Source organism: Urocampus carinirostris, chromosome 11, assembly GCF_059441175.1.
Source record: "Urocampus carinirostris isolate Australia breed hairy pipefish chromosome 11, RoL_Ucar_1.0, whole genome shotgun sequence".
NCBI classification, from domain to species: domain Eukaryota; kingdom Metazoa; phylum Chordata; class Actinopteri; order Syngnathiformes; family Syngnathidae; genus Urocampus; species Urocampus carinirostris.
Genome location: NC_142359.1, coordinates 8,240,245 through 8,265,993, shown reverse-complemented (window position 1 = coordinate 8,265,993; position 25,749 = coordinate 8,240,245). Strand labels below are relative to the sequence as shown.

General features: G+C 39.6%; 1 protein-coding gene across 2 annotated transcripts in view; it reads right to left on the bottom strand.

Moving 5' to 3' along the window:
• The window catches only part of efnb3b (ephrin-B3b), a 127,677-nt gene that overhangs the window by 9,297 nt on the left and 92,631 nt on the right, over positions 1–25,749 (bottom strand). For both annotated transcript variants that reach the window (XM_088346874.1, XM_088346876.1), the window contains one exon: positions 7,070–7,162. In XM_088346874.1, coding sequence (XP_088203000.1) covers positions 7,070–7,162 — 93 coding nt within the window. The remainder of the gene's footprint in view (positions 1–7,069; positions 7,163–25,749) is intronic.

Genomic DNA, 25,749 nt, shown 5'->3' with positions numbered 1-25,749 from the left:
AGCACTCACAATTACTTGTTTGTATTTACTTACATAAGGTATCTTATAAGCGATATATAAGTTTGCTCATTTCAAACATTTTAATTAAAACTATTATTTTAGGTTATATTTGAGTGGGATAACAAAAAAAGGATTGTAATAGGAGTAAAATGAGTAATTATATAAAAAACAATATTAGAAAAAAAAAATACTAGAAATTCTGAAAAATGGTTTACCGCTGCTCCAGTAGATTATTTTACTCATATTAAATGTAAATGTCTCGCTTTAATATGTCATAGAATAAGATAAATGACGCCTAGAATATGCGATTATCATTTTCTCATATTACGAGAAAAACAAGTCAGATATGCAATAAACCAAATAGATAATTCCTAAATGAAGTAAGTAATAACAACAATTTGTCGGTGTCAGAGTAAAAAATTATATATCTGATACAACATTTGTTTTTTCAGTACAAACACAAGTATATACGCCAAGAATGCTTGCGCATACCTCTTTTAGTGTTGATATTGTATCTAAAAATCCATTTAACATGATGGCAAAAACATGATCTCATTTTTTGCTGGTAGTGGTTTATTATCGTTATCTTGCTTTGTCAGGAATAACAAATTAAATATATATTAAAATAAGAAAAATAACAGTTAAAATAAAATAAAATAGGAAAACAAAATCCATTCTTTCTTTGACTGAGGTTGGTTACAGTATACAGCCACTGTATCAGTGGCTAGTATCAACAGCGTCAATTGATAACAATATAGGTTCGAATACAGATAAATAAAATCTCAATATTAACGCTCGAAAACGTATGAATATACCGTATTTTTCGCACAATAAAGCCCACTGGATGATAAGGCGCACCCCCAAAAATAAGTTTTTTGTCATTTTTTTTCATACATAAGGCAAAACCAGCCTAGATGGTAGTGTGCCCGCTTTGAGACTGGGAGGTCGCTGGTTCGCGCCTCGGCCGAGTCATACCTAATTGGTATAATGGCGGCGCCCTCTGTTGGCTGCGGCTGCATCGGCTCGCTACAACGGGTCAGGTGTATCGACATTTCGTTCTGTGTACATTGTTACAAAGAATGACAATACAAAGGAAATTATTATTATTATTATTATTAAAACTATAAGGCGCAAAAAAATTGAGACTACAGTAAGAGATACTGTGTGTATTCTTGTATAATTGTTGGGCTCTATATACATTTGTATATTAAAGCACACACAATGATTGATCAGTCAGTAATTGTATGCAATGGGAATCGAACCAGAGTAGTAGCTCTGTCAATTTACCACTAGACCATAGGTGACATACAAAAAGGCCTTGATCAACTATCCCATCATCACAGTATTTTGCCAGCAACACTGATTTGCATAGTGTATTCTGATAAGTTGAACAGTTTCTCCATTTCTTCACATGTGCATCAATAACCAATCAATATGTATACGTATGTAAAGGAGGTTGTATAGTATTTCGTTAATAGACTTTCTGCTCTCTCCACTGTACTATGATGACTATTTTTTGCACCACATGCATATGCTGACTATTTTTTGCACTATGATGACTATTTTTGCACCAAATGCATATTGCAAAAACCCTTACGATACCAAACTGTATGTAACATCCTACATGCCGACATTTCTTGTGTAAATATTGTGTAAATTATAACTATGACCTTATCCTCCTTGTTTTATAACCTTATCTTCTCTGTTCCTTTATCTTCTTGGTTTCTTTACCTCACTGTGAATGTGTGAAACTGGAGCGTCATGCCCAATTTCATTGTCACAATATGTTAACCCATTTTGTAACAATGACAATAAAGGTATATTCTATTCTCTATTCTATTCTCTAACAATAATTGTTGAAGAAATGGAGATACTGTTTAACCTATCAGAATTAACTATGCAAATCAGTGTTCCCTGCAGCGAAAAAATAGTGTAATAGAGATAAGCTCTAATGCCTTGCCTTATGTCATCTGTACCACTGGTGGTCTAAAGTGTTTGCCTTTTTGCCGCCACTTCTCGAGTTTATTTCCCGTTGGGTACAATGTTTTTTTTATTTAAATTTGCGTTGTTTATAGATTTGATCAATCATTGCAACATCGTTGCTCGAGTATGGTAATATACTGTCAAATTTTGTATGTAAAATATTGTATGGTAACGCATACCTATACGTATTGTACGAATTTTTAATCGTAATCATCATGTTTTGAAGTATATAAGGCTCACTTTCAATATTTGGGCCAACTGGGGGTTTTAAGGTGTGACTTATTCTGGAAAATATGATAAATTGAGGTTGTAAAAATGTCTAATTTTTGAATAATTTGTTGATGAATGGGAAATTAATGGGTTCATCAGATAAACCAACCCATTTTTTTATTTCTAACAGAGCCCCTTTGGAAATTCGGTAATCAATTACTCTCAGTATTGGGCTCGACCCTACGGAACCTTACCTTAACAAAGAACGAAGTCTTCCCAAACTTAACATGACAAGTACACAGCCTAACAAACACAAGCCTTGGATGAAGCGCTCCCTGCGATCGATAGTGAGCTGCCAGAAAAGGGGCAAGATAAATGTACAACCAAATAAGTCAACCGAGAGCCCACAAACAGCTCGGTTGTGACCTTTTCCGCAGTACCCGAGATAGAACGGACTGAAGAAATGGAAAGTTTGCTTGGAGAACTTCAATGCCTGCTAGAGATGAAGATGAGGGAAGGGAATTTTGGACGACTGACCAATGAAAAGCAATGTAATAATCATGGTATAGTCATCCCTTGCTGTATCACTGTTTACTTATCGTGGTTTTGCTACTTGGCGGCATTTCCTCATGCATTGTATTCTGCGTTCTGATTGACTAAACAGAGGAAAATACTTTCTATCGCCAACAGAGCTCTAGTGGCTCCCTGGTAATCTAAAAAATGATTGATATTTAAAGATATGTATGGTTACTGTACGACAATGGTTCCCAAACTTTTGCAGGCAGGCACCCCCTTGATTCCCCAGTGTATTACCTCCCAGTCCAATTGTAGACGCACATTCTTCGTCTTTTACTTGTAACCCTTTTTGACATGCAGTGGTAATTTTTTAAGTTGCTGGTACAAATGACTTGTGTTTCCTCTGGACATAGCGACTACGTGAAAGCAAATTCTGCAACAAGCATTTTTTTTCTGTTCCACGTCTGCTTCGTCAAAACCAAAATAGGTCCAAACAAGTGATGTACTGCTCTTCTTCGGTGCAAGCTTTGTTTCCTTCACGTTTGTTGACTCTGGGACTATGTTTACGGAGTCCGCCATGACACTCAATGAGCCCACACGGTGGGTGTGGCATAGTGTGGTGCTTTGAATCGTGTTTATCGGCTTGTGCTATTATCAAAACTTGCCTCTGATTGGTCGGCGCTTTTAAAACTTGAACAGTAACAATTGTGGTTGGACAAAACTCACAACATAACCTTGAAAGAACCGCAGTGCTCTGCGGTTTCACAACCGCACTACGTTCATACTTCTGACTTCGACTTCAGACTGCTGCCCCCCTACCGCCTTTTTCTTTCTCACCGCCCCCGCAGACCTTTCCACCGCCCCCAGAGGGGGCGGTACCGCCCACTTTGGGAACGACTGCTGTAGGACATAACCGAGAGGTAAATGCAATTTTCCGGAATGTCCATGTGATGGTGGCAAAGTATCATGTAAAATAAAGTGGATTGTGTCCTTAATACATTAAGAGTCGTGCAATAAAATAAAAACATTTTTTAAATGATAATTTTAGAGTACAGCAGTTTTTTGTTCAATACAAAAATGTTTCTATAATACAGTACCTGTATTCGATTAAAAAAAATACTTGAGCCTATAAATTGGGTTTGTTCTTGAGTAATAAATACATAATTACATGAATAAATGGTTAGTTGGTTAGTTGAAGCCCTTGATCAGGAGGGTCGTAACGGAATTGTGTCCTCTGTGGTGTGTCTTGGGAAAGTACAGCCTGGTGGTGCCCAATCCTCTCCAGGTCAACATATGTTTCGAACCGGTCTCAAACCGGGTAACTTTCGCGTGTTAGGCGAATGTGCTAACCACTGCACTACGGAAATTAAATAAATAAATACATAAAGAATTCTACTTCGTGGATTTTGACTATCATTTGACATTTTTGGAATGCAACACCGTGCAAAACTAAGGATTAATGTATAGACATTTCCAGACGTTTAGCTTGATGATTCATTGATTTCTCAAAATCTTGGAAAAGGCTCCCAAACAACTAATTCGCAAAGGATTTCCTAAATCTCACATTTTAGACCTAGGTTAGGCAAACTCCGGCCCGCTGGCCGTATGCGGCCCCGTCGGGGTTATGAATCCAGACCGGCAAATTTTTAAATTATAGTGATAATACGTATAAAATTGTGAAAAAAATGCTCTACGAATAAAAATGCAGTGATTTGTCCCCACTGTACCAGACATGCAAATAACTGGCCCTATTTTTCTTTACTTGCCATTTTTATCATGATAGACTTGGTTCGCGCCTCGGCCGAGTCATACCTAATTGGTAAAATGGCGGCGCCCTCTGTTGGCTGCGGCTGCATCGGCTCGTTCTATGTACATTGTTACAAAGAATGACAATACAAAGGGAATTATTATTATTATTATTATTAAACAATATACCTTCCAAAGAAACACCATTTGATCTTGTTTTTCGATTTAAAACTGAAAGACAATCCGACGATTCATATTCGCAATCTTAAAACACCTTTTGGGTGGGGGTTTGATCTGGTTTTAAGATTCCCGAAAAACGTGGCAGCTGTTTACCACATCCATATCTTACAAACAAGACATAAAGGTCAAATCCTTCCTGTAGCTTTGCCGCATGACAAAAGCAAGACCCTCGTCGACGAGTTTCTGTCGAATCGGCTGATGAAACGGATGATAGCAGTGCAATACAAGAGAGTGTCGCAGGCAAAGGAGCGGTCGCGTGAAGGGCAGGTCGCTTTTATGCGCGGGAACTCATAGCTCATTGTTTGAAATGAAATCCCAAATGAAACCAAATAACTGCAGAAGAAATTCCTTCCTTGCCATGCACATGAGAGCTGTTTGAGGTGAGGGGAAGGAGAAACTCGAATTGTCAAAAGCAAGAGTAAGAGGAGTCAACGATCTTCATTAGGGGTGCCCGATCCGACACCTCTTTGCCGCTCTCGCCACTTAACAAGCACTAAAACGCTCCACCCACAAGCAAGCGTGTGCAATCTGTATGTAAAACGCAGATGAAAGATCTCTTTCTTTCAAAGAGTGACTATGAGCAGTGTCAGGAGTAACGCATTACAAAGGATTAGTTCCTGGAACGCAATACTTGTCTTAGTAACGAGTACACCCCTCGCTACTTTATCGCTGGTTCACTGCTTCCCAGATTTTGAATTGAATTGTCCTTATTGTCATTGATATCAACGTATTGTGCATTGTGTTCAGAGCAGACAGCAGACACCAAATGCTATCATGGGGGCAGGTCAGGGAGGGCTTTATGTGTCTGACTGTGATAAGTTGGTGTATTGCTAAAATTCAAGCAGTGGGGCAAGTGCACAAGTCAATGTGTCTGACTCGCGAGCTGTGTGTTTAACATGCCTGGTCTTTTTTCTGTTTCTTTTATGATGTGGCTATTTTAGGCATTTTAGAGGGTTGGCTTTAACGTGGATATTTACAATAATATTTACACCTGCACCTGAACACCACCAAGACCAGGGAGATGGTGGTGGACTTCGGGAGAACTAGACCTCACCCGGAACCTGTAACTATCAAAGGAGAATGTGTAGAGTTTGTCCAGACCTACAAATACGTGGGTGTGCAGCTGGACAATAAACTGGACTGGACTGCCAACACAGAAGCTTTGTGCAGGAAAGGACAAAGCCGACTGTACTTCCTCAGAAGGCTGGCGTCCTTCAACATCTGCAAAAAGCTCCTGCAAATGTTCTATCAGACTGTTGTGCCAAGCGCCCTCTTCTATGCGGTGTGTTGGGGAGGCAGCGGTAAGAAGAAGGATGCCTCTCGTCTTAATAAACTGGTGAGGAAGGCGGGCTCTGTTGTGGGCACAGAGCTGCACAGCCTGACAGCTGTAGGTGAGAGACGGGCACTGAACAAGCTGCGGTCAATCATGGACAATTCATTACATCCACTACACAGTATCATCTCCAGACAGAAGAGCAGCTTTAGCAACCGACTGCTGTTAGTCTTGTTCCACCGACAGACTAAGGAGATCATTTCTCCCTCATGCTATTAGGCTCTTTAACTCCACCCGGGGCAGTAAAAGCCCACATTAAACCCCATCCGCACATTTGCTTATTACCCTATTTTTATTACAGTGTGTATTTTTTTAAAGACTATTTAAATGCTCTTTATTAACATGTTATATTAGGTATTTTTGTATTCTATATCTTTTATTTTATTTTTTAACACAAGGATACTGCTGAAAGTGTGAATTTCCCTACGGGGATGAATAAAGTATCTATATATCATCTATCTATCTATCTATCTATCTATCTAATTTGTAACTAGCTAGTTACCAGGGTTGGGTAGGGTTACTTTAACTGGATTACTTTCAATTACTTTTGGATTACTCCAATACCAAATATGCTAATAAAAGACAAAATAAACTAAATATGAATAAAATTACTACATTTTGTGCAGGCTTGGGGAGTAACGGAATACATGGAACAGCAACAATGATGTTGGCAAGCTGTTTGGATTTATTTTCATTTTGTTTCTGTTGCATTTTATGTTAGTTTTGCCGGAGATCAAAGAGATCAAAGACAGGAGAGAAAGCTTACCACGTGTGGTGAGTCATAATTTCATACATATTTAGTTTATTTTGTCTTTGATTAGCATATTTGGTATTGGAATAATCCAAAAGTAATTGAAAGTAATCCAGTTAAAGTAACCCTACCCAACCCTTCTAGTTACTTTCAGAGTAACAACCGACTTTTGGACGTCAGTAATCTGGGGGTAAAACAATGGCTTTTTCAATGGAGTAACTAGTAACTGTGACTGCTTATTTTTTTCAGTAATGCGCCTAACACAGACCACTTTAGACACAAGTACTTACTCTGTCCCACTTTCAGGACCACTTTCATGCCCTGCGTGGCACAAACTCCTCCCCTCATGCTGTCCAGACCTTGGCGCGTCCCGTCGGACGTAGCTGCAGGGACAAAAAGACAAAATTACACCGTTAGCTCACACACATACGTACAACGTGCACATCCATTCAGACTACACAATGTCTTTGTGTTTTAAACAATAAATTTTGCTCGTTTCTGCGACCGTTCCAGGGAGCCGACAAGTGACATTTGCAGAAGCAGCAATTTAAAAAGCCAGACTGGAAACTTTGAAATGTCAAACTGGAAAGGCGACGAGCACTTTAATAAGTCCTCGTTTGAAGCCGCTCGCCGGCATCCATTAACAACGTCGTTTGGACTGGAAAGCTTTCTCTGTGACTCGGCTCCCGGTCGGGCCACGTTGGATTAATACTGGCTTTGTGGCCGGCAATTTCGCTTTCGATTGAGATTTAGAAAGTGTAATTGCTGACCGTTAAAATGCCGTGGGACAGAAATGGCGTTTGGGGGATGAAAAAGGCGAACCGCTACATTTAGGCTAAATTGAATTAAAGGGGGAGGCAACCTATGTTTTTTTTAACATACTGTAGTGTTTTGCCATTGCACGGGCAGCCATTTTGCAACTTGTCTTGATACTATTGTAACTCAGACTTGAATGTCACATGACCTTACCAAAATGGCTGCAACCAATGCTCTCCTAAAACAGGGGGATTTTGCAAGTTAACCCGTTCAAAATCAGTGATACTCCTCATGCTGTAAAGAATATATAGTAAAAAACATTTTAGAATAGAATAGATAGAATAGAATAGAATATACCTTTATTGTCATTGTTACAAATGGGCTAACATATTGTGACAACGAAATTGGGCATGACACTCCAGTTTTACACATAGTGAGGGTATGAGCAAGAAGATAAAGGAACAGAGAAGATAATGTTATAAAACAAGGGGAATAAGGCTATAGTTATAATTTACATGGTATTTACACAGCAATGTCAGCATGTGGGATGTTACATACAGGGTTGTCGTGATAACGTTGTATCGTAACGGTTGTGCAATATTGCATTTGGTGCAAAGTCATCATGGTGCAAAAATAGTCCGCATATACATTGGTGCAAGCATAGACATCATAGTGCAAAAAAAGGAAATGGTCAGACATTGTGCAATTTGAGCACAATTTTGCAATTTTGGAGTGACCTATAATTATCAGGCAATGTAATATGTATAAGAAGTCATAAAACTACAAAAAAATACAACAAAACAATGCAACAAAGCAAAATATGTCAACATGAACAACATGTGAAATTTAAATTTAAACGTTTTTCACACTTTATTTTGTTGGGTTTGATGGGTGATTCTGTCACGGTTGCCATGGCGCCCAATTGGCCCCGCCCGTGTGGCGCCAGCTGTGGCTCACTGACGGATTGGCTTTCCATCTTTTTAAGCTCAGTGCTCTCACTCTTGGTTTGTCAGTCCGTCAACGAACTTCTGCCACGCAAGACGTGGGTTTCGACTCGGTCCTGTTCCTGTTGGTATTTCCTGTGTGGTATCGTTCCTGTTTATTTTTCCCTGTTTAATATCGGTTTCCAGTTTCATTCCGTCTGTTTTTGTCCTGTTTATTATTTTCTCCAGTTTCTTTCCCGTCTAGTTTGTCCTGTTTATTTTCGATATCCTGTTTCATTATCTATCCTGTCTGTCCCATCTGTCCGATATCAACTCGGGCAACTGGTATCGATCTCGTCGGCCTCTGGCTTCCTAACATTTCACGCCAGACTGCTGCCTAGCGTGCATGACTCCCCATTTCCCGTAAAATAAAAGGCTTGTTTGAGTAACGTCACACATTTGGGTTCTGATCCTGTTCTGGTTCTTGACAGATTCAAACAATTTAGTCTTCAAATGTGTGCGATTATTTGAAATAAATAACATTTTTTTTTTGTCTGATGAATGTTTCTATTAGCGTTTGATTATTAAAAAAATGAAATACATGTGATTAAGTTTGATACATGTATAGTTTAGTAGACATTCAAAAAAAGACATTAGTGGATTCTGAACTTGCAAGGAGAACAGAATAGAATCCAGACTTCCACTAAGGAATTCGAGCCTGACAATGGTCCGGCTTCCTATGTGAGCCCCTTTGCCAGTATTAAAAGACAATAAACTTAACAAAAATATTTTTTTAGATTTATTTCTGTTTTGAAATAGTTTTTCCCGTTTTTTATAAATATTTTCCCCTAGTACTATCTCGTTTTGTTCTTACACAATATTTTTTCAGCTCGAGATAAAAAAAAGGGACACGTATTACTAAAATATGGGAGTTTTTTTTCCAAGTGAATACGATTTCCTCCCACACTTAAGGCCTTGATGGCTCGGAAATAAAATATCATTCGCGTCTCGATCGGCACGTTCGCAGGAAAGGACGGAAAGTGACAGAACGGAAGGTGTGAAGGAGACGAAACTTTACTTCTCACACCTCCTTGCCTCTATTTTTGCATAATGCAGAGTGTGAAAGCACAAGGAAGCGCTGGAGTGAAGCCAGGCGGGGTCAAGGCATAAATAAGTCGACAAGAGTGCAGTTCCAGTTCAAAATAGACCCCAGGGATAATGCCCAATACTGACGCCGTCATACTTTTCACATGTGCTACGGGAACTCCTGATTCAAAGGTTGAGTTTTAAAAGGAAGTGGCGATGCGGTAAAGGTCAAGAAAACCAAAAACCAGCCCACTATACCCTTGATTGCGAGCTGGCGATTAGATGACTGTATTTTCCTCACTATAAGGCGCAACAGTTTATAAGGTGTATCCCTAAAAACTAGTCCTCACTTTTTAGGCCTGATCTTACCTCCAGTGCTGTCATGTCCTGCACGGTTGTCATGGCATCCAGCTAGCCCCGCCCCTTGACACCGGCTGAGACGCATTGAACTGATTGCGCTCCTTTTGGGACTGCCCGATGCCAGACCATTGCTTTACGATGTTGAAGACCTGTTCATGCCTGTTTGATCCGTGTAAATGCCTAGTTTGTAATTTTGATTACCTTTGAACCTGTTTTGTTTTGTCTTTGGTCCGTTTGTGTGTTGGACAACTTTTATTTCTCAATTAAAGTGAAAGATCGACTACGCAAATGAGTTTAACTTCCTGCTTCCTGGTTCGTTTCCTGACAAGTGAACCTTATAGATTATAATTCAAACGTTTGTTACCTCCCGTCTCAATTACTGTAATGCCCTACTCTCCGGTCTTCCAAAGTCCAAAATCAAGAGCCTTCAGCTAGTACAAAATGCTGCAGCGAGGCTTTTAACTAAGACAAGAAAGTTTGATCACATAACCCTGATTTTAGCTAACCTGCATTGGCTCCCTGTTAGCTTAGGATGTGATTTTAAGGTTCTGTTGGTGGTATACAAAATCATGCATGGGCTTGCTCCCTCATATGTTTCAATTTAATTTCACCCTATGTTCCGGTCTCTATTCGATCTGCAACCTCAGTGGAACTGTTTAAATCTAAGCTTGAAACCCACTTCTATTCTATAGCATATGAATAACCTATATTTTATGTTGACAATATCTGTGTATTATTTGCCCTCGTGCAGGTTTTAGATCAGGGGATGGTGTCATAATAGTCTGTAGTTTGCAATAGTCTTTGATCTGTGCAGCCCTTTGAGACTCTTTGTGATTAAGGGCTACACAAATAAACATGACTTGACTATAGTCCATAGATTTCGGTAAATGTGGGCGTTTTTGTCAAAATCCTTGCAGGTATATTGAGGAACGGGGACGAACAGTAAGCTATGACCTGGCCGTTTTGAGGCTAACGCGGTCTGACGTGGGGAGATAAAACGGAGGGGTTTCGAACATGGGGGGCCGTACAGCAAGACGTGATTGGCCGTGACAAGGTGTCGTTGATATAATGGCGGCTAGGGAGGCTTTGAGGTGGCGGGGGGGCATGAGATGATGGAGAGACGCTGTCCAGGGTGGACAATTTCATCCTCAACAATGCTGTCACTTTCTATTCAAAATATTCTGACCCAAATTGGTCTAATGGATTCATTTTTTGCAGCTATCTCATTAGATATTTTATGAATATACTGCAAAATAAAACAACACTAGTCAAAAAATGCAATATTGATGTGACCAGAAAAAAATAAGACTACTTTTGCACTTACAAGATTGCCAAATTCCAACTTGAGGCCTACAATTAGTTCATTTCAACTCCCTGTTGAGAATTGTCTAAACCAGGGGTCCCCAAACTACAGCCTGTGGGCCATATCAGGCCCGCTAACAGATTTAATCCGGCCCTCGAGACGATGCTGAGAAGCATCAGAGTAAAAAAAAGCCACTTATTGTCAAACAATGACCATCAGTTTTTGGTATAGCCACTGGATTCCGCCAAAACCATGTGCCACTCCACCCAATGTAGTTATAAAAGCCGACTCTGATTTATCAACCTGAGAACATTTGAGCAAATGCCCATGTTATTTGATGTAAAATTGATTTCCTTGTTTAAGGAGACATGATTGCACTCATCTGGATTTCTTAGCTTGTGTCCTTTTGAGTACCACCATAAAACCTTTTTTTTTAATCGCACTCATAGCCTACAATTAAATCGCCGGCTCGATTTTTAGTACATGCTTTTTTAAAGTTAATATTCTTCATCGAGATTAGATCCATATAGCCATAGATGATACAATTCATCAAACACTTCTAAAGTAGCTCTATTGTATTTCAATGTAAATGATCAAATTTAGTGCTTAAAGGTACATTGTGTAATATTTGACCACTGGATGACACTTTATTGCCTAATGTGAACAAACACCAGTGCCAATGAGCACAGCGTAGCAGCAAGATACCAGACACAAATGTTGGCGACTACTAAAATATCTCGGCCTATGAATATTTATGAAAATGAACATTTGTATGACAGTTCATGTATTTTTTCCTAATATCAATTGCTTTTTGAATAAAGATTTATTGTACCACTAGGAGGCACTACATATTACACTCTGTCCCTTTAAAAAACCCAAAAAATAATTTTCTATTACTTTAACACAATTTTTTATTTGTAAATGAATCTCTCTCTGACTCTCTCTCTCTCTCTCTCTCTCTCTCTCTCTCTCTTTCTCGCTCTCTCTGTCTCTCTCTCGCTCTCTCTGTCTCTGTCTCTCTCTCTCTCCCTCTGCATGAATTGATGCATACATAAGATATATAAATTCTATTAATTGTAGATTACATAAACAAAGACAATAAAACACATCTTGTGCAGTTAAATGCAAACGGGAAAAAAACCGATTTGCTTATGTTATCTAGGTTCCTCATATTTTGCAGAGGTAATATATTTAAGGCTTTCTATCCGCATGTACAAAAATCTTCAATCAATCTTTTTTTTTTCTTCCGGCCCGGCCCATGTTCAATATTATTTCAAAACAATAGGGTCCGTGATTTTAAAAGTTTGGAGAGTCCTGTCCTACACCATTATGCGTTGTTTTTGTTGGCGCTTGACAATCGATAGACTCAGAGAGGAGGAAAAAACAAAGCCGCCCGTGGCTGTGACAAAATGAAAACGGAAAGCGGAAAGGAAGAAGGGAGATGAGGGAGACGAGGGAGGGATGAGTAATTGAGATGATGATGAGCAGTGATGGGGGGGCATGAGACGGACGACCGGGGAGAGGAAGGACGTTTCTGCTACTACAGAAACCAAATCAGCCAATTCGGGCTGGTCACACGTGAAAAATGAAATAAAATAAGACTTTGGTCCAGCGCACCAATGGTATGAAAACTGCTGGAAAAAAAAAATTGCAGGTAAAATATGTAGACAAGCTTGCAGATGCATCACAAATTAAATGAAATCAAAGCCTGTTGGTATATACACTGTATAGTTGTACATTTTCTTATTTTAATGTTTCTTTGAAGGTGTTTATAAGCAAAATATGAACAATAATACTTAAAAATGTTATTAACAATTTGAGGAATTCATAAGGCAGGTCTTTTTAAAAAGGTGTCTTTTAAAAAAAAATATATATATATACAATCATATATTACTTACTACACAGATATAATAACATTCTAATAAATTGGGGAAAAATGCCAATAACCATAAAGATATTAATTTTATTTAGTTATAAAGTATTTTGTTAACCCCTTACCATTCCTGTATAACTTGCCTGAAATTCCAAGACATACCCAAAGTAAATTGAATGCTTTTCTTGAACCGTTTGGAGAATATGGACATTTAATCTCTCAAAAGCTAAACTTGTGATTATTAATTCTGTATTAGCAAGCTAACAGAAAGTCAAGCCATCCAGGTTTTGTTTTTCTCTTATTGCATGTACTTCTTTTCATAATGGATGATTAGCAATTGATTAATGGTTTGATTCAAAGGGAGCAGCACAATGACTTTATAAGGTTAAAATAAGACAGTAAACCTTTCACAGTTTACATATCGCTTTCTTGCTCTACCAATCAAATGAGGAATAGATGTAGGTTAATTTATTTGTAAATCTAATTGTGCCTCACCAGACACTGATTAAACATTTAGAGATATAGGTATTTATAAAAATCCCGGCTGCCCTTTTTGTGTTTACCCTCCCAAGTTAGGTTCATTGGATACACTCAACCGTTCACCCAATCTGCTGCGAAATTTTGCAAGTTCAAGGCATACTGGAGCGCCGTCTGTGCAGAGCACTCCAGTCTGTGTGGCTTGGCCTCCCCCAGAAGCAACTTTGCTTTTTCAAATGGCCTGCGTGTGTGCAGGAGAATTTACAGTCGCCTTCCTGTTTAAATTTGTTTTGCTGCCTCTCCAGAGCGCCATGTGTGTCGTACAGATGATGAAGCGCACATAACCTGAGTATGTCTCTCGCTTGCTTGACTCCTTAAAAAAACCTTTACATAAATCTGCTGACGCTTTAAAAGCAGACTATGAGCATTAATGAAGCCATCATAAGCCATTAGTTTGTGGGGAAACGGAATTCGGGTTGAAACAGACCAGGCACTATTTGGTCGCCACATGGTGCAGGAGTTAGACGGGGGAAAAAAACGTATTACATTCTCTTGCATTCCACTTCTCATACACAGACTACTACTTCTAGTGCTTCTCCTGCTTTGGGTGCAGGGATTGCACACCATTTACATGGCCCTATTCAAGTACTTTTTAAGGACTTTCAAAGTCAATTTTCCAATATTTCAACCACCATTAAAAGAAAAAAATCTGGTGTTAATCACATATTTTACAGAGCCAAAATTTTTATATTCATAGTTATCAAGACATACATTTGTTAAGTCTTGAATATAATGTGAATATATTTGTGGAGCTGAACAATACGTATGTAAATATTTATGAGGAAAAACCGATGCAGATTTAGTCACTTTTAATCTCCATAGGTTGCATTCTTCCTTGTGCTTTTTAAGCACTCGTTTTTGGTTGCATTACACAATACAAAGACATCTACTGGTAAAATACACACTGTCCCTTTAACTAGTTAACTTCACTGACTAATTACCAGAAATATCTCAAGAGTTACAGCTGGATAACAGGTGTCTTTAGAAAAGATCCCTTGCATCAGGACCAGAATGGAAACAGGACCCAATTGCGTTACGTTTCTCACAAGTTTTATTAAAGGAAAGAGAAAGGGCTGCGCCCACAATCCAGTGTTCGCTGGGCGCGGGAAGCAGGTCGCTCACGTACTCAGTTTGTGATCCGAACACGGAAGTGGATCTTCCGTAGCGAGCGATGGTGTTGTCAAGGACAGAAAAACAGGTCGATAGCCGGGACAGTAGAGAAAAAATGTGGTCGGGTCGGAAATGGGTCGTAAGCCGGGACGGGAGAGGAGACGTGTCCAGAATCAAAAACGGGTCGAAGCCGGGGGGCAGACAGGAGCAAAAAACAGGTGGGAGTCAGGGTTGAAAAAAGGCTTGCCTCGTGTTTAACTGAGGTTCGCAGACGGACTGACAAAAGGGGACAGATAGGAAGGGGTTTAAATAGGGACAGAGAGCCAATCAGAGTCCGATGCAGTTGGCGCCAAAGGAGCGGGCATCACATCGGTAATCATGACACCCTTGTCATCCGTGATTATAATAAAGTAGGGTAGGTTACTAATGTATGCTTAATGATAAAGAATAGTATTAAAAAAATATATATAGCAGTTTAGAGTTAACATTCTTTTACTGATCCGGGCTGCCTGAGAACAGAAACACTGAATCCAGCCACAGAGCCAAACAGAGTTTGATATCCCTTTTTTCATCCTAATCCTAATAATAATTCCAAATGTTACATTCCCCTCCCCAAAGTTTTGCATAAGACGCAAGAGTCAGAGTAAACACATCCAAACAGTTCAAAATCCATTCATAAACTTGCAACGTTAAGTATTGGTTAACAAAAGGAAAACATTATAAATTATCGATTTTGGCAACTTGGTCTTACCAAAACATTGAATATTTAGTCACATCTACAACTAATGATGGTGATTTTGTTCCAGCATGAAGCTCCCCTCAACAACCTATTTGGGCAAACCGGCAGATTTGGGATAGTGGTTACAAGTCACAGGTTTAAAGCCACATGACGTGTCACATGCCAAGCAAACACACTCGGAGTCACGCAATCCCCTGCGATTTCACACGAATGCCACAAACGTGTCGAAAAAGTGAACAGCATAGGAGAAATGCATGTGAAGGGTGAGTTCAGGGGCGCTGCATAAAAAACAAGACTGCAAGACCCCCCATACACCCCCTGGCTGCTGCATTCAGTCAGGCTGTTGTTTGTCTTGAAGTAAATCCGTGTCGCAATGCGTTACAGCACAGCTTGGGCTCAGAGTGTGTGCGTGTTCATGCTCCATTAGGACTGATGTTTCATGTCCGAACACTAAAGGTCACAGATGTTGTTGTATTGGTTCCTGAGAATAAATTGCTAAAAAAAATCAGACACAAACACAAAAACGTCTGAAAAAAATATTTGTACCGTATTATCCTGATGATAAAAAACCCAAATTAGCCATAAACTTTAACATGTGCCTCACAATCTGATGCACCTAAAATAAATGGTAAATGGCAAATGGTCTGCATTTACATAGCGCTTTTCAAGTCAATGAAAACCTCCCAAAGCGCTTTACAATGTGCTTCACACTTACCCACTCACAGACACACTCACACACCAATAGGGAGTCAGCCATGCAAGGCGCCTACCTGCTTATTGGGGGCATTAGGGATTCAGTGTCTTGCCCAAGGACACTTCGACATATAACACGGAGGAGCCGGGAATCGAACCTGCGACCTCTAATGGAAAATAGGGTGGATAAAATTAAAAATACATAGTTACAATTTAATGATCCTGCATGCGGTAATTGTTCTGTCTGTGAGAAACATATAGGATGGTCTTTAAGTTTTAATAAAAAACAAAACAAAAATAGTGAAATTATTTTTTTTCTTTTAGGGGATATTGAAAGTTGTTTCTGAGGCCAAGTGAATAAACTGAATGTTTACACTTAAAAATAAATCAATAAAATATCATTTGTCTATATTAGATCATAGTGAAAATGCAATTAACCAAAAATGAAAAGCTACTACAGCAAGCGTACTGAGAATTTGCAACTGTAGTTGTAAACCGCATTACCCTATATAAGAATTGTAATACATCATTGCTTTCTAGTGAAAAAAAAACGTATCTGGCAATGCTTTTTCAGTAGGAATAAACAATGAAAGCAACGATACAGTTAAAGGCACATTGTGTTTTATTTATCGCTTCCTAGTGGTAAAATGCTTTATTCACAAACAAAAAATAAAATAAAAAGGATTAATAATGACCTAAAATACATGAATAATTATAGAGTTGTGCATTTTTTGGAATTCTTATATGTCAATTCATATTAGCCCTTATTTACAAGATGTCTCAAAGGGCTGCACAGACCACAGACCACAGACTATTACAGAATATTACAGACTATTACAGACTACAGACTACTATTTATTACACCATACCCCGATCTAAAACCTATTGTATTCAATCACTATTGTGCTGCTTTACTTCCTTACTTGTACCTATTGTTTATCAATACTGAATTTAAAGGATATTACGGCGCTGGTGCTGCAGCATCTATAAATTTGTATTTTACATACCACGAGTCTTACCTAGAGAGCGTGAGATAAATGTACGGCATTTTGCTCCTACGGGTACCCCAAAAAACAATAACCTTGTTGAAAGGCTTGACAAAAAATAAGAAAATTGTGCTGTTTACTCACTTTTCGATCTCTGCAGTTTGTATTCTTCATTGTGCTTTGTAGCACTCACTTTTGGTTACACAACAAAATCCAGCGACATTTAGTGATCAAAAGTTACACAGTTCCCCTTTAAAATTAACAGATTAACCAAATTAAACAAATATAGTCGGGAAGCCGAGGAGGCTTTCCAAATGACGTAATGTCGCTAGTGGCGACCATGTACGACATTCGCGAGCAATGTTCCGTACAACTGGGTCAGCACTCGGCTCTCATCTGGGGGCAGGGAGGGCATTCTTCATTGTGTGTTTGTGTCAGTCTCGAAATCACTGACGCTGCTTAACCACAAAAAGCGACCATTCCTCAAACTCAAGAGTAGGGCTGCAACTAACGGCTATTTTAATAGTAAACTAGTCACAGACTATTCAAACGATTGGTCGAACAATCTGATCATTATTATTTTTACTTAAATTTACCATTAGGTTTATTTAATTATGTATTAAATGATAACGAATACACAATAAAAAGGGGTACGATGAAAAATACATCTTTTATTGAACATACATTAAAAAAGTTCAGTAAAATTGCGCAGTGTTCGGTCAATAGAGACATAAAACCATACAGTATATAAGCCTTTGTCCGTTTTTTACATAATAAACTAAAATTAAGTAAACAAATGTTATCCCTATAAACCAAGAACAGGCACATTAGCAGGAGTAGAACAGTAAATAAAACAAATATTGTGCAGTTTGTGAAATATATTCAGCGGTTCCGCAGTTAAGACTCCATTTCGGTTCCACTATCGATCCCGCCCGGGCTGCGGTGCTAACATGGCAAACAAACGCACCCTATATGTTGTCGCTGCTGGAGCAATCATATCAGCTGCAGAGATGTCGCCGGCTCGCAGTAAACGGTCAAAGGAATAGCTGTATTTGACCCCAAAAGAAGATGAAGAAATATGCCATACTTGCAAAAAGTGATCTCAGTTAAAGAGGGTAACACTACCAACATGCTCAAACACCTGGCTGGACAACATGGCATTCAACTCGAAGCCAGGAGGACAGTGTGGCCACAGGAGGTAAATAACCTAGCTAGCCTGCTAATAGTTAGCTAGCTACGTTAGCTAGGTTATTTCTAATTTAGTGCCACAGTGTGTATCCAGCTCTCACTTCTGAATACATTTTTGTATCCATATAATAATAATGACCCAATTGGCAGTTAGAATCAGGCTACAGGTAGGTACTGTGCAGCTGCAGGTACAGCAGAGGCCCCCCAGCAGGGTTGGGTAGGGTTACTTAACCTTGATTACTTTAAATTACTTTTGGATTACTCCAATACCAAATATGGTAATAAAAGACAAAATAAACTAAATATGAATAAAATTATGACTCACAACACGTGGTAAGCTTTCTCTCCTGGCTTTGATCTCTTTGATCTCCGGCAAAACTAACATAAAATGCGACAGAAACAAAATGAAAATAAATCCAAACAGCTTGCCAACATCATTATTGCTGTTCCATGTGTTCCGTTACTCCCCAAGCCTGCACAAAATTTAGTAATTTTATCCATATTTAGTTTCTTTTGTCTTTTATTAGCATATTTGGTATTGGAGTAATCCAAAAGTAATTGAAAGTAATCAAGTTAAAGTAACCCTACCCAACCCTGTGCATAGTACTTATTTTTCCGTAGTGAGAATCGACAAGGAATTGGATCAATAAGCAGGGATCGATAAGGAATCGGAATCGCTAAAACGTTATCAATACATAGCATTATTCAGCGGTTAATAGCAAAGTCTATAACAACGACATTATTCTTTCTCAACAGTTTGAACGGTTTTGCACTGTTTTAAATCACTGATGTTTTTTGTTTTTACTATTTGTTTTTGGACTTTGTGCATTTATTTTGAATGTGTTTGTCAGGCTCACTCAAAATGAAATGAAATGAAATGATCTGCATTTATATAGCGCTTTTCAAGTCAATGACTTCCCAAAGCGCTTTACATTGTGCTTCACATTTCCCAATAGCGGCTGTGATCTGTGCAGCCATGTAAGGCGCTAACCTGCTTATTGGGGGTAATTGGGGGTTCAATGTCTTACCCAAGGACACTTCGACATGTAACACGGACAAGCCGGGATTCGAACTGGGATCCCTTAATCCTAAAACGATCGCTCTACCTCCTGAGCCACTGCCGCCCCGCTCAGGCATAACACTCAAGCTCTCTTTTGTAGTGAATTATACGCATCTAAAATCTACGATTCATGTTCTCAAAACTGTGTTACCTCGAACAATACTTGAATCGTACCAAGGCGAGTCAGTCTCCGTTTCGTTCAACTGTCCATTTCTTCTTTAAATGTTCATGTGTAACCGAGCTACTACCATGATACACACATCTGCTTGGCAAACTTTGCAAGTGGTCTAAAAAGCTCCAAACATTTGGTTTTGTTACTCATATTTTATCTTGATGCGGCCATTTATATGATTATGTTACAGCTCAAGATGGGTACACTATTGCGCAGGAGCGACTCAGCAGCGATTATATTCATGTAAAGATGTCTCACTCTGTTAGAAAAAGGTCCCTTGTGACAATGGAATTCATCATTGTCTATTTCTCTCATCGATTTTGGTCAACAACGTCGACGAATCATTTCAGCCTTAAGATGGCTAACTGTCATTTTGCGTTGTACACACACAAACACGAACGGCCATGCTCAATCAACAAAAGATTAAAGGCCTGGAAGAAATAGGTCAAGCTCTTCTTCCTTAACGCATTTTTTTTCTCTCGCTCTCTCTCTTATCCAAGCCGCTTCAAGAATGGGCTCGTTCCAAGACGGCATCAGAATCTTTGATGGAAAACAAGCAAGCGAGTGAGCACGTGTTTGTGGACAACAAACAAGGATGTCCTGGAAATGTAAACAAGACACACTGGAAGGTCTTGTTGGGTGTGCATATGCAGATCCATGTTTGAAGCGGGGTTAGTGTATGGACTCAGTCCGCATCTGAATGAAAAAAAGGAATGGAGCTCAAGGGGCAAAATGTCAGGTGCAAGTTAAGCCCTCCTGTTTGCAGCAAAGGTTGCATCACTTGTTCTTGCGGAAAAGCGTTGCAGACTTACTGAAATGCATATAACCTAAACTAGTTTTTTCAACCCTTTTTGGGTCAAGGCACAGGTCTTTTTTTCATTAAAGATCTTTCATAAACCGTATGTCGAATCTGTTTAAAAACTAATTTCTGGCACCAGTTTAATGTGTTCTTTAAAGCATAAATTGACAGTACTGTTTTTCTTAAAACTAACTATCCTTTGAGCTAGTGAAGTATTTGGAACGTCACATTTGTGGGTGCAATTAAACTTTCTGGACGGCAAGAAAAAGAGAGCTTTCATGTGAAACTTAACAATCTATTTTTGTTCAGATAAATGAAAGGTATTACATGCAAGATATAGCCTAAAAACTGAAGATCTCCTAAAATGGTGTGTGGTAATTCCTTCAGAGAACAGCACAGGCTCTAACCAGGGTAGAAATAAACGTTGGAGCAGTGTCTGAAACACTTGACAAAAAGTCAGCGGATACCAGGGCAGACAACTCTGAAAAGTTGCCTGCCAAGCCAAAAAGTTGCCTGCCCATTTTTCACAACTTGAAACACAATACGACGACTCATCGCAAAAATATTATGGATAATCAGAATATATAAAAGAACAACACTTAAAATTTAAAATTTAAGTTTATTATAAATCTACTTATAACATTCATTGCATGTATATGACATCGCAGTTTTGTAATCTGCCATCAGTATGTACCTTTATTCATCTTCATGCATGCAATGTTTGCATTGCGTCGTCTGCTACAAGCCACGTGAACTCCTCTTTTAACGATGCTTTTAATGTACGTTTACGTTTTGCAGCGTCATCAATTTTGTTAGCTTCTCTTCAATCTTTCTTCTAGGGCTGAGGTTTTGGCTTGATTCCTAACCACTTATCCACTTTTCTTGTGTTCTCTGTGCGTTTACTTTGGAAAATGATATGCAAATGCACGACTTTATAACGCTTGGGAGAGTCCGGAAGCACGAAGTTATTCGATGCGGACTTCTGATTGGCTGCCGATTATGCAAATTGCCAAAACGTACCGCCATTCCGAAATTTCCAAACCGAACGAAGATTTCTAAATCGGAATAAAGCAAACGTTCGATTCGAAAATCGTCTGGGTGACCTCAACCTTTTGAACAGTATACAGTGTATATGAAAAACAAATATTTATCTCTTGAATGGTAATGCTCTCTTTTTTAGGTGTTAATAAACTTTTGGATTTGCATAGTGTGCCCGCTTTTTCCTAAAACAAACATCTTCCCATGATGTACCACGGTGTCACTTGGCGCAGCGAGGGGGAAAAACAACAGAAAGTTACACACAACTCGGGCTTCACATCCCCTGTCATACTGTCATCACCGTATTCACACACACAGGCAGATTCCTCCACTGTGACATTGTCTGTCATTGCTGTGTCGACGTCGCACCCAAAGAATCGCTCAATCCGATGCAGGATGAGGGACCTTAGAACGAAAACCCGCTGATCCCATTTCGCATTTATTTGGAAACAAAAAAAATCCCAAGCAAACATCCGCAAGCTGTCGGAGTCAACGGTTGTGGATGATGGATCTCAATAAAGAGCAGGGGTGGTAGTAGCTGGGGGGCTGGGAGGTGATGGCGTATTCAGGTGAAGGACAAATGTCTGCTTCTTGGGAAGTGGGTCGCCGGTCTGGGGGGAGGAATGATCTGTGACATGCATCTTGAGGGAAAAGGAGAAGCAAGTGGGAAGATGACGGCGAGGAGGGGAGGGATCTAAATTAAGGCTACGAGATGCATAAGGGATTGAGGGTGGAAGTATGAGAGGGGGCGACTGGAACCTCCAGCCTGGGCATTGGGTTAGGTACGATACCTCAAGCCAATCACCACAGAAGCACACAATAAAGTGAAAAAAGATATACTGTAATATGACTTTGTACCATCAATAAGAATAGAATGATAATGAATGCCAATTTAAATGTCAATTATAAAACTGGTGGACGAGTGGTTAGGATTCAGCACTGTCACTACTGCAACCTGGGTTGGATTCCCCGTTTTTAACATTATTTGACTGATCAAGTACTGAACAAATACGAGAAAATAGTACCCAAAAACCTCGTATATAATGGCCACCCAAACTTTGAGTTATTTGTTAGCTAAAAAATAAGTGTTTTATAGACGAATGTATACGGTACTCCCACACACATGAACTACACTGATTTTAATTCAAACGCACCACCTTGAACATCCAATTCACTCTCTGTGAAACCTCAAGAATGCCAATGTCATTGCAACACTGTATCCTTATTGCACTATTTAATTCTGATGCACTTACAACTTTGGCCTGTCTCCAAGCACTACCTTGTATGAAATCTGGCCTCTTTATCCTAACATTCCTTTCATCATATTTTTTTTCTTTTAAGTCTTTCTTACGTCTTTCTCCTGGAGTGCCATGTCTAATCGTGATGTAAACAATGTTCACTCCGCTGTTATTATCCATTCATCCATTATCTGCAGCACTTATCCTCAGTAGGGTGTGCTGGAGCCCGTGCCAGCTAACTTCGGACAGTGGGCCGGTGACACCGTCAACTGGTAGCCAGCCAGTCACAGGAGACAGAGAGAGAGACAATTCACTTGCTCATTCACACCTAGGGACATTTTGTTTCGGTCAATTAACCTGACATGCATGTCTTTGGAATGTGAGTGGAAAACGGAGTGCCTGGAGGAAACCCATGCAAGTACGGAGAGAACATGGAACCTCTACAGGAAGGCTGGTAGCTGAATTTGACACCATGACCCTAGAACTGTGCCGCAGAAGGGGTAAGTACTCAGCTGCTCCACCGCCCAGGTTGTTATAAATTACAATAAAAACAATTCTAATTTTGAGTTGCTCATTTTTGTGATCAGCCCGCATGCTCAGAGGGGGTCAGCATTACTGTTCTTGCTCTTCAAGTTAGTCATTGAATCCCGATGACAACAAAGTTAGCTTTTGAAGTTCAGACCTGGGAAGAAGCATGCAAATAAGCGAGATAATCCAGCAAATTCTAAGTAGTCCATTACACCGAAGCGGAAACATTTCCTGACATACTGTATTACAAAAAAAGCCATCAATAGTATTTGTGATGTATACACGCATTCGGTTTGGTCAGTTGAATCCCCAAAAAAACTTAATTTGTCTTTTTGACTACCTTCAAAGTTCCCACCAGGTGGTAGACAGGGCATGTCAGATGTTCCAGCTCCCCCCACCCCAAAACGAAAACGAAAAAAAAAACATACTTTCAACACCACGGCTGTAAAACTCACAAAACCCTGCAAGAGCGAAGTCGACTTGAGCCAGGCTGGCCCTCTCAAAGCAACATCTGCTGTTTACTCAAGCGTTCCTGCACTGACATGAAAGGTTATCCCTTCAAAAAAAACGGGCCAAACGTTGCTCAAACTGGAGCAAAAGCACCACTGTGCCGCTAATGATTCACGTCGCCTTTCATCCATTTAGCACTCGTTCACATTCACACCGACGTAAGCTCTGTTTCCATTTAGGTTTTCCGCAAAAGAGAAGCGACAGTTTCAAAATTTCCTTCAAGAATTTTGACTTTGAGGAGTGATTTGCTTCATGTCTCACAAAAACTCTTTATAATTGAACGAGGCTTACCAGCAGCGCAGAGCACATATACTTAAAGAAGCAAACGTCAATGAAAATGACCATCACCAACAACAGACTTTGCGTTTTAACTAAGTACAAGAAGAGGAATGCTACTTTTACATGTATTCATTTAATTTTTTGTTTACATGTTGACTTATTTTAAGTGGTATTCTATCAGAAGGAAATTAAATGCTTTTGAGGTGAAGTGTTTGAGGAGTATGTTAGGAGTGACAAGATTGGATAGATTGAGAAATGAAATTGTGAGAGACAGAACTGGAGTAGTAGTGGAACTGAGCAAGCGTGCCGATAAGAGAGTACTCGGTTGGTTTGGACACATGGAGAGGATGGATGAGGAGCGAATGGTGAAGAGGATCTACAGAGCAGAAGTAAATGGAAGGAGACCGAGAGGAAGGCCGAGATTGACCTGGATGGATGGTGTTATGAGTGCACTGGAGGAAAGAAGTCTAAATGTAGTGGAAGCTATAGCTCTTGTTGGTGATAGGAATGAGTGGGATGTTTGGACGCGTTCTACGGGATGGGCAGGGCACCTGTATGATGCGGCAGGGGTAAACCAGTGAAAGCTGTCAGACCCTGCTGTTGAACAGAGGAGTGTGTTGTGTCACCCTGACCCGAGTGACATGGCCGCTTTATTGTGTCCCATTTCATCTGGAGGGACGAAAGCATGGCCAACTTGGGTGCCGAGGTGCTTAATTTGTTTGGGTCTTTGAGCATTTGGGTTGGCCATGGTACAAAAAGTTGTGTGTGTTTTTTGCTACTTTTCCCTTTTTTTTTCTTTGTTCTTGTATGTGTTTGTCTTGCTCTGGTCACCCCTCTCGAGGGATATGACCAGGGTAGATAGATAGATTCTATCAATGTTAAATAAATCATTCAAAAATATGACACATGACCCATGTGGGTCACATAAGTGTAATTGTAAAAATATTTTTTTAATACTCTTTTGTAAACATTTATTTGACAGATTGCTAAATTGAGGGTAATTGAAATGCACTGACAGAAACCTAACCTAACCTGAGATTATTTACGTTTTGATTGGATGGTTTTGAATTTATAATGAGGTGATCGGGATCCGTGCATCTTTAGATAGAATATTTTAAAACGAAGTTGAATCTAAATGATCAATTTATTAGAATTTGAATTATTATAGTCTTTATTGAGGCAGGGTAGAGCGCAGCCCCACGGTGCGGAGGTCCAGGTTTCGATTCCAGCTGCCGCGGCCTCTCCGTGAGGAGTTTGAAGGTTCTCCCTGTGCATGCTTGGGTTTCCTCTGGGCACTCCGGTTTCCTCATTCAAAAACATGCATGTTAGGTTGATTGGCCTGATCAAATTGTCCTTAGGTAGGAATGACTGAGTGAATTGTCTGTCTCCGCGTGCCCTGTGACTGGCTGGCAACCAGTTCAGGGTGTCCCTTGCCCACTGCCCGAAGATAACTGGGATGGGTTCCAGCACCCTATATAACCCTAATGAGGATAAGCGGTTCAGAATATGGTAATTCTTTTGTCATGAATAACAACGTAGTGAATATTGGTAACAATGAGATCACACTGCAGCATAACATGTAAGAAAAACTTTAAAAAAAAATAAAACAAAAAGGATGTCAGAATAAATAGGAAAATATATTTAAAAGGTGCTTTAAAGTGCTTGGAAACTGGTCTAAGTTGTAATAATAGTGCAATTCCATTCAGCAGCAACACAATTCCCCCAAAAAACGACACACATAGGCAAGATAAATATTGTTTCAGTCGTGTGTGCTTCTTTAGTGTGGTGATGG